The sequence below is a fragment of the Megascapheus bottae genome, chromosome 17 (genome assembly GCF_031878675.1).
Source record: "Megascapheus bottae isolate mThoBot1 chromosome 17, mThoBot2.hap1, whole genome shotgun sequence".
Taxonomy (NCBI): Eukaryota; Metazoa; Chordata; class Mammalia; order Rodentia; family Geomyidae; genus Megascapheus; species Megascapheus bottae.
This window is the reverse complement of record NC_143525.1, coordinates 11189270-11205272: the sequence shown is the minus strand read 5'-3', so window position 1 is coordinate 11205272 and position 16003 is coordinate 11189270. Positions and strand designations below refer to the sequence as shown.

Genomic DNA, 16003 nt, shown 5'->3' with positions numbered 1-16003 from the left:
CCACCCCTCATCACCCAAACCCAAAAGCTTCATTCCACACGTTTTTTTTTTCTGTTTTGTATTAAAAAAATAACAGACACAATATCAAAAACACAAATGCCATTGGTAGAGGGTAGAGCTGAGAACGCCTGGGTCCCACCTGAGGGGCAGCACCAGGGACTCCACGGTCCACCAACTTCCTCCACCCTGGAGCAGCTAGGGGTTCAAACCCCCAGGGTCCTATGCGGGCCCCAGGCTCCCCTCCTCCCATCTGAAGAGGAGGCAGGAGAGAGAGCTGTCTTCCCCAATAAATAAGTGCAGCCCCAAATTTCAGACTGGGACTCAGGCTCAGCTGGGATTTGGAGAGACCACTTCAGCAGCTTGTTAGCAATCTTGTCTAGCGAATGAAAGGACTCCTCACCAGGGCGGCAGGTGACAGTCCTCCAGGCTGGAAGAAAGACTTCCACCTTCTGTTCCCTAGGGGGCTGGAGAGAGCTCCCCGATCCTGGGCTGGTGAGGGGTCCTGCCCCCTACAGTGGGAGAAGCTGGGGAGATTTTCTATTGGTTGGTCCAGCCACATCTGAGTTCTAGGAATTGCAACATGGGAGAAGAAAGCCTCTCATGGACTGCTGGAAGTGGCCCAATGTGGAGTCTAGCTGGTGCCATTTTCTGTAGCAGGTAAGGCCAGACTGGGTGCGCTCCCACCTTGTTCTTCCTCCTCCATGGCAGAGTCCTGAGAACTTGACACCTTGGCTTCAACTTGGGCCTGAGTCTCCTCATTGCCCTCTCCCTCCCCAACACCATCACCACCCCCACCCCCACCCCCACCCTCGCCTCCACCCTCTTCCATGGGCTCCAGCCCCAGTCCATCTAGTTCAGAGAAGAGTGGTTCATCAGAGTGCCCAGGGTCTTGGGTGCTGCTGCCACAGTCCACACAGGCCTGGAAGGAAAGAGGAGATGAGCACATTAGTCGGGTCTTCACTGGGAATCTGCCAGTTCATTCCCACACCTCACTCCGTAGTAATCCCCAAGAAACTGGCCCTTGCAGATGCACCTAGCATCCAAGGCTAGCAAATTCCTTGTATCCTTTACCCAGACCCCTAACTATATGGACATTCACAATGTATGTTGGCCTAGGATGTATTTAAAAAGAAACAAAACAAACAAACAAAAAAACTGCTGTCAAGTGGCTTAATACTATATAATCCAGAAGACTAATACTAACCCAACGACACTAGGTCAGTTTTAGATCTTCCCCCCACTCTACCACCTGAAGCATGGTCCCACTTTGTGGCTTTATGGTGATTAACTGGAGTCTCATGGATTTTCCTGTCCATCCATGGCTTCCAACTGTGATCCTCAGATCTCAGCCTCCTAGGTAGTTAGGATTACAGGCACGAGTCATTACTGCCTAGCTAGTTTTTAGCTGCTCCGTGTGTGTGTGTGTGTGTGTGTGTGTGTGTGTGTGTGTGTGTGTGCGCGCGCACGCGCGCGCGCGTGTGTATGTGTGTGTGTGTTCCGGAAGCTTGAACTTAGGGCCAAGGGTGCTGTCTCTGAGCTTTATTGCTCACACCTTAGCATTCTACCACTTGAACCACTTCTGGCTTTTTGGCTTTCTCTGACTTAAACATCTAATGGGCTTTCTTGCTGGGGCAGGCTGTGAACTTTCAAATCTCAGATCTTAGCCTTCTAAGTAGCTAGGATTACATGTGTGAGCCACTGGCACCCTGCACTTTAGCTTCTAGCTCTTGAACTTGTTTGTTTCACTGTATTCTTTTTGTCTTTTCTTTTTTGGTCCTGCAGATTGAACCCAGACATTACATTTGCTAGGCAAGAGCTTTGCCACTGAACTACATCCCAGTCCTTATCTCTTGAACTTGAGCTTTTTCTTTCCCTATCTCAGACTTCTCTCACCATCACATCAAGAGCTCGAGGCAGCTGGCCTTTCCGAACCCAGGAATGCACAGCACCCAGCTCCCGCCGCTGGTCCTCTGAGAATCGAGGCTGCTGCTTCTGCATGGCCTTAAGTCGCTCTCGGTCCTGCTTCAGTACGGATGCCATGTCCCTGTGTGAGGAAGGCAGAGGCTGGGACCCAGGGCCACGATCCATGCGTGGGTAATCCTCTCTCACACCTTCTCTGCTTCCTGCTCCTCTTCAGAGCCCATGAGATAAGCAAGACCAGGATATCTGGCCTCATCCGGGAGGAAATACACAAAGGGCTCCAAGCGACAGGATAGGATGGACACCACTAGGTCAGACAGCCCCAGAAAAGAGAGTCCCCCAAATCAGCAGGGGCAGTGAGGATAGGCTAGCTTCCCTCGTACCCCCAAAAGAAGGTGGAGGGCCTCTGTGCTGCTCACCTGGAGGGAACCTGGTAGGTCATCATGACACGCTGGTCAGCATTGGCCATGAGCAGCCAGATGGGATCCTGGAGCACGTACTTAATGACCTGGTCTCCAGGCTCAGTCCTGGCCTGAGCAGCGCCAGCTTCGGCCTCCGAAGAGTCAATGCTGCCAAAGTACTTGCTTGTATGGCTGCTCTGACTGCTGTCTGTGAGATGGGGATAGGCCAATGGAACGGGGCCACGCAGCCAACCTCAGGGTCACCGGGCCACACATCTAGGCCATAGGCCTTCACAGGCCAAGCTAACAGAGATGGGGCCCAGCTTCCCAGCTTCATGGTACCCAGGGAAGGGCTGTAGGGTAGGCACTCACGAGTGATGCTGGCTGAGGTGCTGCCCCCTTCATGGGAGCCAGAGCCAGACCCTGAGCCCAAGCCAGAGCCCAGGGAGCCTGAGGCCGCAGAGCCCGTGCCTGATCGGGAGTCCTCTTGCAGCAACAGCTCCAGCAGGTCACTGGAGCCTGAGAGCGCATCCTGATTGGAGGACTCAGTGACCTCCACCTAGAGGAAGGGAAGGAGAGTGGGGCAGAGAAGTGGCTCAGCTTTCCTTCCTCGGCTTCTGCCAGGGCTTGGGGCAGGGGATGCACACCCAACCCAAAAGATCTCCATGACAGGGGGCCAAGCTGAGAGGAGAGAGCTGACGAGTAGGGCGCCGACGCCGGACCCTCTCCAAGTGGCAGTTGCGCTCTTAGAAGTTACGGGGATGTCCTCGCCACCTGTCAGACAGACAGGACGGTCCCTTCACAGAGGAGGCAGCTGATTTCCGCCTTGTTTAGAAATCCAGCTGGGGGGGGGGGCCCTCCCGCCCAGGACACCACCTCTAGGAGGCTGTGACAACAGTCAGCCTGAGACACCAGTGGGGAATGAACAGAGGGACCTGGGAGGGTCAGTGCTCACCAGTCTGGCCTCTGGCTCAGCGGCCTCCTCACTGGGAGGTGGGGGCCCGGCATTGCTCCCAGGGCCCCCTGCAGCAGCAGCCCCCTCCATGCGGGGGGGCTCCTCAAGCTGCAGCAGGTTGAGCTGCAGTGGGGAGCTGCATCTTGAGTTGAACAGTGGGGAGTCTGGGCGGTGCACGGGACTTGGGGGGAGTGGGGGCAGAGATGGGGAAGGCGAGTGGGAGGCGGGAGTGGGGGGCCCCTCAGCAGGGCCCTGGGGCACCCCATAGGGATAGCTAGACGAGGTTGGGGTGGGGAATAAGTAGTTAGGGAGTACCAAGGCTACCACTGGGGTCATGAGTGGGGAAGGGAAAGCAGTTGGGGGCACAGAGGGGACAGGAAGAGGTTGAGAACCTCCTCGAGGAGAGAACACTGGGAGTGGGTAGGGCTGCACCATGGCTGGGAAGGGAGTAGTGGCTGGTGGAGGGGGCCAGGGGCCAGAAGAGGGCAGAGATGAGGGGTGGGAGACATAGCAGGGGGCTTCGGCCCGGGGGGTCTGGTGGTGGCGTGAGCGCTTGGCTTTGGATCGGCAGTGGTGTCGGCGGCCAGGGGGTGCAGGGCCATGGTGGCTGCCTGTGGGGAAAAACCAGGGTTAGGAAGGGTCCCCGCCTGGGGGGGGCAGAGTCTGTGCCTCTGCCACTCCTATGGCTCTGACACACAGACAGAGCCTCTCAGCTTGCTCAGGACAGAGGTGATGTGGGAGGTATGGGCACCTTCAGGGAAGAATCACAGGAGCCAGGGACATGGGGGTTTATTGAGAAAGGAGCCAGAAAAAGGCAAGGTTACATTAGGGTCATGCTGAAGGTGTGCAAGAGGAAGAGGTGCGCTGGCAGATGGGAGGTGGCAGAAAGAGTTCATGGGCGAATGGGTGGGTGGCTTCAGTCCATTTGCCAAACTCCCGCAGGCGGGCTGGTAGCCTGGGTACTCCTTTTGCCTGTTGAGACCATGTTCCGCCTAGCTTTCATGGAGTAAAGAGGTGGGTGAGAAAGCCCACGCCTGAATCCTGAGTCCTGCAGCCATCTGCACAGAGCCTCCCTCAGGCACCCGGAAGGGCTGCCTTCCTTCTATCTGCCCTGGAAGCCTAACCCTACTTAGTGAAGACTATTGTCTAGATGGGCTTGCTTTCTACCCCTGCCCCCACACAAGGCCTGAAATAACTTACCTGGAACACAGCCGCTCCCACCCTCTGTCTCAGTACCACCCCACCCCCCAAAAAAACCCAAGCTTTTCTGGTTGCAGCCTAGAACATCTCCCCCAAGGCCCACCCCCTGACAGCTGGCCCAACACTAGGCAGAAGGCAGCTCAAGGAAATCCCAGGTGGCTACCTCGCTCCCCAGGGGCTGAGGGGGCTGCAGAAGAGCTGTCAAGTCCACGAAGCCTGCTGAGGTCTCTGAATCGGCTGAGAAAGGCTTGCTCCTCCTTCTGTGTGTGCAGGGACAGCACAGCCTTTGTCAAGCCCACGGGGCGGTAGGCATCTGGGGCTGGATCAGGGGCTACTGTGGGGCTGGGGGCTGGGCTGGGAGCTGGTCCTGTGGCTAGGCTTGGCAGGTCTTCCATGACAATGTCTGAGAAAGGTAGAGAAAGAAAAAGTCACCGGACTATTTCCAGGGGTCAACATGCCCACACCACACCCTCCCTTGTCTAACATCCTTAGCCAACTGCTCTAGCTTCTGCTCTACCACCAAATCCGGACCTCCTGTAGCTGGTCTCACTGAGGAAGGTTGACCCCAGACCCCCCCACCCATCATGCTCAGCTGTCTCAGGGGACAGAGAATACTCAATTCCCCTCCAGTGGCCATTACCCTTATAGGAACCCTTAGGATGACCCTTCCACAAGTCCTTTTGTAAAGGGAAGCCCACCCCTCACTCTTCCTTCACATGTTTCAGAAGCCAATACCCATAGATTTTTGTGAGGGTCTTCTAAGATCCCATCCCTTACACCCTCCCTCTATGGTCAGCATCTTGGGGTCGAAGCCCTCTATGGCCTAGACTTTACGTTTCAAGTGAGAATAAACACATAGGAAGCAGAATGGGAGAGAAGCCCCCTGCAGAAGCTGGAGGGGAGGAAGCCAGGGAGCAGTAAGCTAAAAGGGAAGGCCTTCTTCTCTCCATTGGGGGTGGGGAAGGGGAGGGGAAAGGTAGGCAAGAGGAAGAGAAGACTGAAGGACCCAAGTGGGGCCCCGGGCACTGCCCACCTCGCTCCATGCCCATACCCGACTCCGGGGGCTTCTTGTCTCCTACATGCACGATGGTGGAGCTGAAGCTACACTGACTGGTGACGGACACCACACTCTCTGCCTTATTGGCCAGGGTAAGCGGGCTCAGGGTGCCTCCCACCACTGGCTCCTTCCGAGGAGTGGCCCCCTCCCCAGACAGCACTGCCGACGAAGGATCTGTGCAGAGAGATGGCACTGGTTACCACCCTCACCCCACTGGGAGGTTAGGAGAGGGGAGCCCAGGGAGGAGGGGAAAGGATTCACTGTAGGGAAGAGCCTGAAGATCAGGAGGCAGGGGGGAGGAGGGCAGGGCAGAGCAAGGTAGGGACCCCAAGGCAGAAGTATAGAGAGACCCATGGCTGCCAGGACAGGGTGGTGGGAACTGGGCATGCACTGCATCTTCACCTTTCTTGGCCCCTGCAGGGACTGGACCTGTCCTCTGCTTGTCATCGTCAGAGGCTGAGGAGGTGGTATAGGAAGAAGAGGAGGCACATTTACGCTTGGTTGTGCTGGGGATGTTGCAGCTTTCCAGGTACCTGGGGATGGACGGAACAGAAGGTATAAGGGCAGGGCCTGGGGCAGGGCTAAGGGAGAAGGTGCCAGGCGGGGCTTACCTAAGAATGCTGTCCAGGCAGTTGATTTGCTGGTAGGAACAGCTGGAGGCTTCTTTCCTCTCAGCCTCCTCCGGGGCTAAGGCTAGCGAGGCCTGGATGGGAGCAGAGGCTACCTCCAGCTCTGGGTCAGGAGATTGGCATGGGAGAGCCTTGGCCTTGAATACATTGGTAGCTGGGTAGAAGAAAAAAAAAAGGGGGGTCACATTGGTTGGGGTTAAAGGGTCAGGAGATTGGGTCTTAACTAGTAACCCCACACACAGCAGCACCAACTCACCAGGGAGATGAGGCCGGGGTGGAGGCCGGGCCCGGGACTCAATGAAGAGCTGCTGTCCCTGGTGTTTCACCAAATGTACATCCTTACAGATCTGCTGGAAAGTTACCTGGGAAACACAAAAGAGCAGAGGGCAAGTGACAGGAGCCCCGAGCATAATTAGAAAAAGTACTAGTACTAAACCCTGGTCGGGGGTGATGAAAAAGCTAAGGAAGGAAAGGAAGGGGAATGAGGCAAAGCTCTGGAAGGGGCTCTACTGATTCCCAGGAGGTTAAGGAGGGGTAATGAAAGATCTGGATTACTCACTGGAGCGGGAGGCCCAGGCCCCTCGGCATCACCCCCATTGCTACCACTGGAGGAGCCCGGGCTGTGGAGAGGGCCTGGGGATGTCATAGGGCCAACTCCACAGAGCCCTGTGGGACTGGAGCTGTGAACAGGCTGTGGCAGGGAAAGGCATGGGTTAGACATGGATATCCTGCTTCCCACTGCCTTCTCTGCCTCCCAAGCCTCTCTCCTCAGTTGTTACCTGCAAGAGCAGACGATGGATCTGCTCGGAGAGCTCCTGGATATCAGAGTCCAGGGACAGAGCCGGGCTGGGGGCTGGGGGAGTGAACACATCCTCATTCAGGGGTGCACTGAAGGGTGAGGAACAGGAAGTGAGTCCAATCCTGTGCCTAGTCCTGTCCCATCCCGTAGTATTGACACCTGGTAACACCAGCTTAGAGGACACCACCTACTTACGTGCGAACTTTGTGGCGGCCCAATACAAAAGCCACCTTACGGCTCCAAGGGTGCACAAAGCCAGCCCAGCTGGTGTCCATGGTGACATATTCTCCATTACGGGCACAGAAGCGAATAGGGGAGTGGTCAAAGGGCTGCCCAGCCAGCTGCAGAACTGATGGAAGCAGGAAAAGGTGAGGGGAGAGGCCACCCATAGAAATCCTAGAGACCAAACCACCAAGACACAGCCCACAAGAGTATCAAGGAAGCCCTAGGGACAGCCAGCTGGTGGAGCAGGATGAGAGAGAAACTCACTTTTCTTGTGGATGGCCAGCATGAGGGGTCGGTCCTCAGGATGGAGGAACAGGAGCACTGGGGCCCCCAGGAGGTCCTGGGGCAGGTAGCCCAGCAGTGGGGCAGCCCTGCAACAGGAAGAGGTGTCAAAGTGGACTTGGTCTCATCCCTGGCTATTCTTTTCCTCCAGATCCTGACCTCACCTTTCATCTACATCCTGGAAGAGGCAGCTGGGTGTGTGCCTTGTGGTGAAGATCCTCTTATCAGGTGGGATCCGGGGAGCTGTGGCACAGAACATGGGCTGTTATGTTTCATCCAGAATGGTCAGGGAGAGGAGTCTGAGGTGAAGGCCTCCACCTTGCCTGATACCAAGGCGGCCTGGAAATTATCTCCTCAGGTCGGCTCTGATCTCTACAGCTCAGAGACAGAGGTTGGGTCTTTCTTGTGCCTCATGCCAGTAGCAACAGTGAGAATTCCCACAACTCCTTTTTGCTCTTCTCCACATCACTACTGATTCTAGATTCTTATATGACCTGATCTCTTCCAAATTCCAGCTGGCTCCTCTTGGCAGACTTAACAAGAAAATCCTTCCTCTCCTCACATCTCAGACTACCCACCTTCATAACCCGAGTGGATCCGCTCTGCAATGAGCAGGCAACATGGTTGGGCAGGGGCCCCGTCAGAGACCCGAATCTTGGTCACATATGGAGTTAGGCGGAATGGCTGATACCGAGGCCCTGCATCCCGATCAGGACCACCTCTGGCAGGAGAGAAGTGCAATTAGGACCATCCAGTGGAATCCCTCCACCTTGGCCTCAAGGTCACTCACACAACAAAGATAAGACAGTGCAGTCTGTTCCTGCTCTCTCTACCTACCTGATACGGCAGAAGACAGACTTCTCTTGGGTAAAGTCCTTGAGGCCTGAACCTAGAATAGAGGAGGAAGGCAGTGAGAATAAGCCCTCACCCTTCCCTTGGCTAAAAAGAACCCAGCAAAGGAAAGCTTCAGTCCTGGCCCCTCAAAGAAAGCGCTTCCTAGAGAGTCTAATCCCACCCCACAAACACCTGGGCACCTCACCTGCTGAGGTCCCAGCACCCCAGGTGGGCAGACGGGATGGGGCAGTGGAGCCATAGAAGACGCCCACATCCTGAGGAGCCAGGAGCTCTGAGAAGCGGGCACCTCGGAACACATCCCGCTTGCAACGCAGCAGGACACCTGCCTGCTCTGAAATGTAGACGATTCGGCCAGTCAGGAAGGAGACAGCCACAGAGAAGGTGTCCTAGCAGAAGAACAAGAGCAGATTCAGAGCTGTGGGGGTGGGAGTGGGGTGGAGATGGGAGATGTACTGGGAAGGAGGGTTGCAGCATACCTGGTTGCGAAGCGTGTACTCAGATGTGATGTGCTCCAGTTCCTCCAGTGTGTAGGTGGACATGTCCATAGCACAAGGCTCACCCTCCTCCAGGCTCCACTGCTGGTAGTACTCCTGGTTAGCTACAGGGTGAACGCATGCATGGAGAATTCAATAAGGTGACTGACCCCCATCCACACATACATAATGGCCAAGGCCACTGCTACCTCTCCCCACTAGAAGCATCACTCACCCTGTACCTGCTTGACACAGGCCAGTGCATACTGCAGAGTGGCTAAGGTCCCAGAGCGGCCCTTGCCACGATGTTCAGGTGGCAGTCGAAGCTTGAGCTCCCGAAGTGCTGTCATGAGTTCCTTCTGCGTTCTTGCTCTGGCTGATTGTTCGCTGCTACAGGGCCCACAGAAAAGAAAGGGGGAAAGATAAGAAGTCTAGACTGCCACCCACCATCCAACATCCCTTCAGCCGCCACCCCCCTCACCTGCAGCCACTGGTAGATGGGTTATCCTGCTCCGAGCTGGCACTCAGGAGGCTGTAGGCAATGGAACTGCTGGGTGGGGATGGACTCTGAGAGTTTGTGCTAGGGAAGAAAGCAACAATCCAAGGGTAGGAGCAAGTGAGCAGCAGCATAGGTTAACTCAAGTGTATGGGGTCTCCCAGCCAAACCCTGAAGCAGACAGAGACACAGAGAGACACACCTCTTGCTGCTCTCAGTGGTCTCCAGCAGGGCTGAGTCCTTGCCATTGCCGGAGGAAGAGCTGTGCGAGCTCCGTTGAGATGCACCCCGGGACTCGTGCCCGTTGGATTCGTTGCCGCTGGAGCCATTGCTGTTGGCATCGGTATCATCAGCCAAGCTGGGGCCTGGGCAAGGCCGATGCTGTGGGGCTCCAGGGGAAGGGACTCCTCCAGAGCAAAAAGATTCTTCGGGCCTAGGGTTTCCTCCCCCCTCAGCCCCTTCCAGAGGACCACTCATCACTGGGCCATGGGGAGAGGACAAGGGAAGAATGCACAGGGGGCCTTGGGGCCTGCTTGAGGGTGTAAAATAATCTGTTGCCCAGAGTTGAAAAGCACGATTCCAGCCAAGTACCTGGAAAGAAGAGACCAGGAAGGAGGGCTTGGCACGTGCTGGCTTTATTCAGACCCTTCCCGGCCTGATCCCCACGTCTAGAACCCAGGAGTGAGGCTGGAAATCGGAAGCCAGGTAGGTTTCGTGTTGTGTCCCCACAGGTGTGCGGCAGTGGGAGGGGGAACCTCGCTCCTTCCCTACGTCCCCTGCCAGTACACGGTGTGGGTAAGCAGAGCCCGAGCACCAGAGTCCAACTCTTTGGCTGTGGGCAAAGCCTGGAGGTTTCCCGTCCTCGAGTTCTGGGTCCTGGGACCCCGCGGCCGCGGCCCAGGGGGTGTGAGCCGCTCGCCTCCTATATTTAGGCTTCCGGGCTAAATTTATCCGGGGGCGGCGCCACCCCCGCCGCACATGCGCGCTGCCGCCGGGCCCGGGGCCCACCACGCGCTTCCGCCGCCGCCGCCGCGGTCGCCAGGGAAACCGACGTCAGCCGCTGAGCTCAGCGGTTGCTGGAGGGACCACTGGAGGCTGGGAGGGGCGACCCCTCTCCGGTTCCACCGCGGAAGTGGGGGGACCACCCACTCCCCACACGATCGACCGGGCACGACCGGGGGCCGCCCACCCTGAGCACGTCCCCCCCCCCCGCCCCGTCCCAGGCAGCTCTATGGAGAGGAACAACCTACAGGGGATTCCAAGGGCTGATTGATCCCTGGGCGAAACAACAGCCTCCCCCCACCCCCGCCCGGTTCTCCCCCGGACGCTGTCATTCGGGTCAAGACGACACGCAGCCTTCCTTTCTCTGGCCCGGCACCCTCCTAACCACGGGGGCTGAAGCCGGCACCTGCCACACACAGTCAAGGACCCACAAACGCTCTCTCCTCACCTCCGACTCTCAGCCACCTCTCACCCAATCCCCGGCACGGAAGACTTGGGCAGGGAACGCACCACCACTAGCAGTTTTCCCCCTGCCACCCGTCCAACCACACCCCCGTCCCCTAGCATTTTTCTGAGCGCCAGAAGAAAAGGAAGGCTGGGGCCAACAGCGGGAACTAGCGCCGGGAACGGGATGTTCCAGCCCGGAGCGGGCTGACATCACGGGCGGCGCGGGGCCAGGGAATGGAGGGGGAGGGCGGGGAACGCCGAAAGCCTTAAAGGGTCCTCTGCTGGGGTAAACCCGACGGCCTCGGAGGGATGAGAAAGGAGGTGGCAGTGAGACATGACCGCTTAAGGTCGGGAACATCGGGATGTCCGAAACAGAGGAGCAAAGGTAGAGACGGTAGGAGCGGGTCGGGAGTGGGGACACCCGATGGAGGACTGCAAGGATCACCTAGGATCCGGGAGGCTGGGAAGGGGCAGACAGTGACAAAGAAGGCGGTAAAATTATTGTGCTTGTGTAAGCACAATAATAAGGTTGAAATTGGAGGTGGTCCCGCTTAGGGACAGACACCAGGCCTCAGGATCGCTGTGAAGGATGCCTACCTGGTGCTGTTGGAGCGCCCTCCAGCCGCCTGCCCGCTGCCGTTCCAGCCCGCAACCGAGTCGAAGCTCCGCGAGGCGGGGAGGCGGGTTGCATAATGCCAGGCACTGCCCCTCATTGGCCTCCTGCCCGCTGAGCCACAGGCCCCGCCCCCAATTGGCTGGGGATCTCGTCCCGGCGCCTGATTGGCTACAGGCCGCCACTGAGGTCAGGGCTGTGTCACACACACAGGCGCACGTGGACCTGGGTGCTGGCGCTGGACTCAAGGGCTTCAGACACCGCCCAGCCAATGGGCGCAGGACGCCTTGCATAGTGAATAATAAGGAAGCAAAAGGAGGCGAGGTGCCCCTCTTCAGGCCACCATGGGCGTTTAAGAAACAGATGTCTTTCAAGCCCCAGGACAAAATAAAAAATGTCACCGCTAGTGTTCACAACTTCCAGAACTGACCAGGCTAAAGGAACCAGACAACTCAGGCTTGGCCAGGTAGGAAAAGGAACGGAGATCCTGGGAGCTGAATCTAGCTGGATGAAATGGCTGCCCCCTGACAAGACAGCATCCTGGTTTGGCAAGTTCTAGGTTCTTCCCAGCCTTGTCATCAAATGTAAGGAGCTCAGTCCCTTCCTCCGGTACTTCAACTCCTGGTAGGAGGATAATTCATGGTCCACATGTGATTGAGAAGAAAAAGTGTTGGGGGGATGAAGAAAATGGAAAGGGCAGCCAGAGCCACTGGAGGTTGTGAAGGAAAACAACAGCAGGTACCTCAATGGCCAGTTAGAGAAAAGGGCTCTAAACAGCCCACTTGGTGACTAGTGTTTCTTCTCTCTAAAAGATGCAGCCACCCACTACTACTGGGGGAGGGAGAATGGCAAAAGTGGGGGACTAGGAAGCCATGGCTACATAGGAAGTAGGGGGTAGAGAGAAGAGGCCAGCTAAGGCCCTACACAGAAAAAGGCAGGGCGACAAGTGCTTCACATCCTCATTGCTTGGAAAAGAAAAAGCCAAGATTCAAGGGCCCAGAAGTCACCTCATCTGTCTCACCTGCTTTACCTTCACCAGACCAGGACCTGATACAAGGTAGGTGAGTATAAGCAAATGATTTTATTTCTAACAATAATAAACAGCATGGAGGAGGAGGAGGAGGAAGAGCAGCAGCAGCAGCTTGACTTAGAATAAGGTGCCAGTTTAGGTCCAGGAGAGCTGCAGTAACAAGTCCATCTAGCACTACGATGAGTAGTTTTTCTCGGGGTTCACAGGAAACGTGGGTAGCAAGCGAAGAGGCCCCCAGACAAGCAGCCGACTTAATCAGCTGTAGGTGCACGCCCCTCACTGTCACGTGGCCTAAACCTTCTTCCACAATGGTGTTTCCCACGGGGGGGGGAGGGGGGGAAAGGGGAGGGCTCTGGGAAAAGCTAGGATACCAGAATGTTATAAAATAACCCAGAAAAACCAGCGCAGGGAAACAAAGGAGTAGATTCTCAGCCTCTTCTTGAAAATATTTCCTGCTCCCATTCGGCGGCCCAGTCCTACTCGATTTTTAAAAATCCTCTTCTTTGGAAACTGTTTTTCCCGCTCCCCACCCCTCCTCAGGGATTTAGATGTGATCTCCTCTGACCCGGGCAGTCCTAGCTCACCCACCTCCACCTCCACATCTGTCTTTCGCATGGACAAAGGGATTCAGCGCTCCAGCGGCCCCCACCTGCTCCCAAGGCCCCGGTTGTCCCCACAGTAACCAGGTTCTGCTGCCGTCAATGGGGGAGAGGGGGCGGGAGACAGCGGTGACGTCAAAGCGGAGGAAGAAGGCGGGGCGAGGCAGCCGGGGAATGTGGGGCAGGGAAGCTGGAGAGGCAGCGGTTTGGGAGCTGGCCAGCCCCAGAGGGCGGCGGCCAGCGCACTTGGGAACACCGTGTTCTCTTGGCTGGTGGCCCAGGACATGCACTCAGCCTCGGCGCCTCCCCCACCCAACGACAGCCGTCCTGTCCCAAAACCAGGGATTCCTGGAGAGAGGGTAGAAGCAAGGGGTCTCACCTCTCCCACCTCAACATCTGGCTCTCTCTTCATTACTCAATCTGCCCACCCTTGGACTTGTCCCTACAGCTCCCTCGGCTAAACTGTACACAGCTGTTGGCCCAGTACGCATAAGTTCTGCGAGAGAACACACACACACACACACACACACACACACAACACACACACACACACACCCCTTTGCTCTTTTCCCCAGGCCCCCTCAGTGCCTGAATCTTCTGTTGCTATAACAACAAGGGGGGGAGGAGGGGAGGGAGAAGGGACAGGGAGGAGCATGGGACTAGGGATGAAGAAATCAAACTGGGACAGAGCAAGAAGTCTAGGTGGGAGCCCAGATCCTGAGAGAGGGATAGAAAGAATGAGTGGGGGAATTTAGGTTGCTGCCTGAAGACCAGAAGAATCAGGAAGAAGGAAATGGTCATCAAAACTTGCAGAAAAATGTAAGAATGTAAGACTAGTTCCCAGATACAACACTCACAAAAATTACATTGTCATTGTGGTTTTGTCACCCTATAGCTATTGCTACTGAAAAAAATTGTGAACATTTTATATATATTACATATCTTATTTCCCAGAACAACCCTGTGCGCTGAGAGTTATTACTTCCATGTCACAAGGTATGACTAAGGCTCAATAGTTACTTAAAATCACCTCAACTGTCTGTCCTGTTAAGATATTCCCAGCCTCTTAAATAAATGGAGCCCAGGGTTCAAATGTGAGTTGTAAGGATGCCCTGTCATTCTGGCTTCTTAGCACTCAGTAACTAGCTTTTTCCCCCAAACAGCTTCTAAGTTGCACTTCAGCACTAACAAACTTGGACCTTTCAAACATCCAATAGCATACACGGTACACAAGTCCATCCAACTCCTCTCCTTTGGGTCTGTTCTCAAGACATAGTTTGTACTTCCCATGCATTTATTACTAGAACTCATTTTCCCCATGCTCCCAAATTTCTTGAAGTCACCCTAGAAACTCCAGCCCCAACAATTTTGTAGGTACCTAACTCCCCTACTCTTCCATTTTATTTTATTTTTTACATCATATTTCAAATGTCATGTTTAACAAACAAGTAATCAAGAAGGGAATCTTTATATGCAATCACTGGCACATAGACCACTTTTCCATTTTAAAATGGCCTTGCTCCAGACCACTTTGCCAGAAGCCTATTTGCTTATAGATACCAGAGATCCTCCTGTTCCTATTCACCCCCAGTGGCTCAAGAAGACATATATACACTGAAAATCTGCACAAACCCCTGCTCCACAGAACCCAACAATTGCTACCTTATCTCTGAGGCCAAAATCCTACCCTTTGCACATGGAGACACTCATCGCTGCTATAAGGCCACATACCTGAATCATCACACTCTTTCTCAAATCACCATCGTAACCCTTACCTTACATCTGAACATCTCTTCCCCCTTCACACACACACACACACACACACACACACACACACACACACACACACACCCCAACTCTCAGGGGTTCAGTTCCCTCAGGATTCTGAGCACTTCCTGCTTGGCATTTGGGTCCAGATATCCGAGAGTGGCGAGGGAATCTGATGTTAACCCCCACTCTAGACACTCTAGGGCTCTGAATTCGGGGTCCCTTATTTTTTCCACCGCCCAGAACTGATCCCCGGAAGAAGGCGATCGCATATTTGCATAACCCCTCCCCTCATACCATTAACACCCCTTCTGGCCCAGCACACTCCCCAAACCTTTACCGACCACCCCTAACCTCCCTATCCCAGGCACTCACCGGTCGGAGCGCACACAGGAGCCGAATTTCTTCACTCCTGGGACGTACAGTAGCTACACCACAGGCTTCTCGAGCCCGCCCACCGACAGGGCTACCACACCCCCCCAAAGCTTATTGGTTTAGAGGCGCTATCCCATGCACCGCGCCGCGTGCGGCCGACCCGCCCCAGGAAAGTCTCTATTGGCAACTTTTTCCGCCATCATCTTTTCATTGGCCAGTACAATTGTAAGTGATAGATACACGTGAGGAAGGAGCCGCCCCAGCGCGTTGATTGGAAATCTGACCGGAAACCACGCCCCCACCCACTCTCTCCGTTACGATTGGCTATGGAAACAACCCCGACCAGCCTGGGCTGGTGACGCCCGTGCCAGTCCTGCCCTCCAAACTTTCTGATAGGCGGAGAGGTAGCGGAGATGTTCGGGACACGTGCAGGCGTCCTCACGCGGCAACTTGTTTACCCAGAAGCTGGGGATTTTCCTTGACGACACTTACCCAAGACTGCCGAGTCTGCGCAGGCGCATTGACAGCGCGACTTGTGCGCAGGCGCAGATGTGAGAGTCGGTGGCGTAGGTGGGGACACTCACCAGAGAACTAGGCGTGACTAAGAGTGCTCTCCTAGTTTTAGGTGCCTTGTGTTTACGGTGATCCCCAACGCTGTAAGGTGAAGCACTAGAGTGAAATGTTTTTTAGAGTTCAGCGCCAGATCAAGATGATGGTGGTGAACATAGCAATTTCCTCGTGATTGTCTCCTGAGGGCCAGGCCCCACATTCCTTGCAAACTTCAAGGAGGCCAGCTGGCTTATTATCCACCCTCCTCACAAGTAAAACTGAGATGCCCAGAGATTACATAATATTAGCAAATTGACATGATAGTCAAT

The 16003-nt window shown here is 55.4% G+C and overlaps 1 protein-coding gene across 3 annotated transcripts; it reads right to left on the bottom strand.

Moving 5' to 3' along the window:
* Positions 1-48: 48 nt before the first annotated feature.
* Per1 (period circadian regulator 1) lies at positions 49-15217 on the bottom strand. 3 transcript variants are annotated; one of them, XM_090349606.1, is made up of 23 exons: positions 15126-15217; positions 9495-9883; positions 9278-9376; positions 9032-9186; positions 8800-8921; positions 8508-8709; positions 8306-8357; positions 8047-8189; positions 7633-7711; positions 7451-7557; positions 7157-7310; positions 6942-7050; positions 6722-6853; positions 6419-6524; positions 6145-6316; positions 5936-6066; positions 5528-5707; positions 4640-4879; positions 3277-3887; positions 2694-2880; positions 2340-2529; positions 1894-2044; positions 49-919 (listed from the first exon to the last, which is right to left on the bottom strand). In XM_090349606.1, exons 2-23 carry the CDS (start codon positions 9767-9769, stop codon positions 632-634), a joined length of 3885 nt encoding a protein of 1294 aa, XP_090205732.1. In that variant the 5' UTR covers positions 9770-9883; positions 15126-15217; the 3' UTR covers positions 49-631. The 3 variants fall into 3 exon arrangements, with proteins under 3 accessions (XP_090205732.1, XP_090205730.1, XP_090205731.1); XM_090349604.1 differs by lacking the exon at positions 15126-15217 and adding an exon at positions 11339-11518; XM_090349605.1 differs by lacking the exon at positions 15126-15217 and adding an exon at positions 11339-11508 and having other exon boundaries at positions 9495-9623.
* Between the last annotated feature and the right edge of the window lie 786 nt (positions 15218-16003).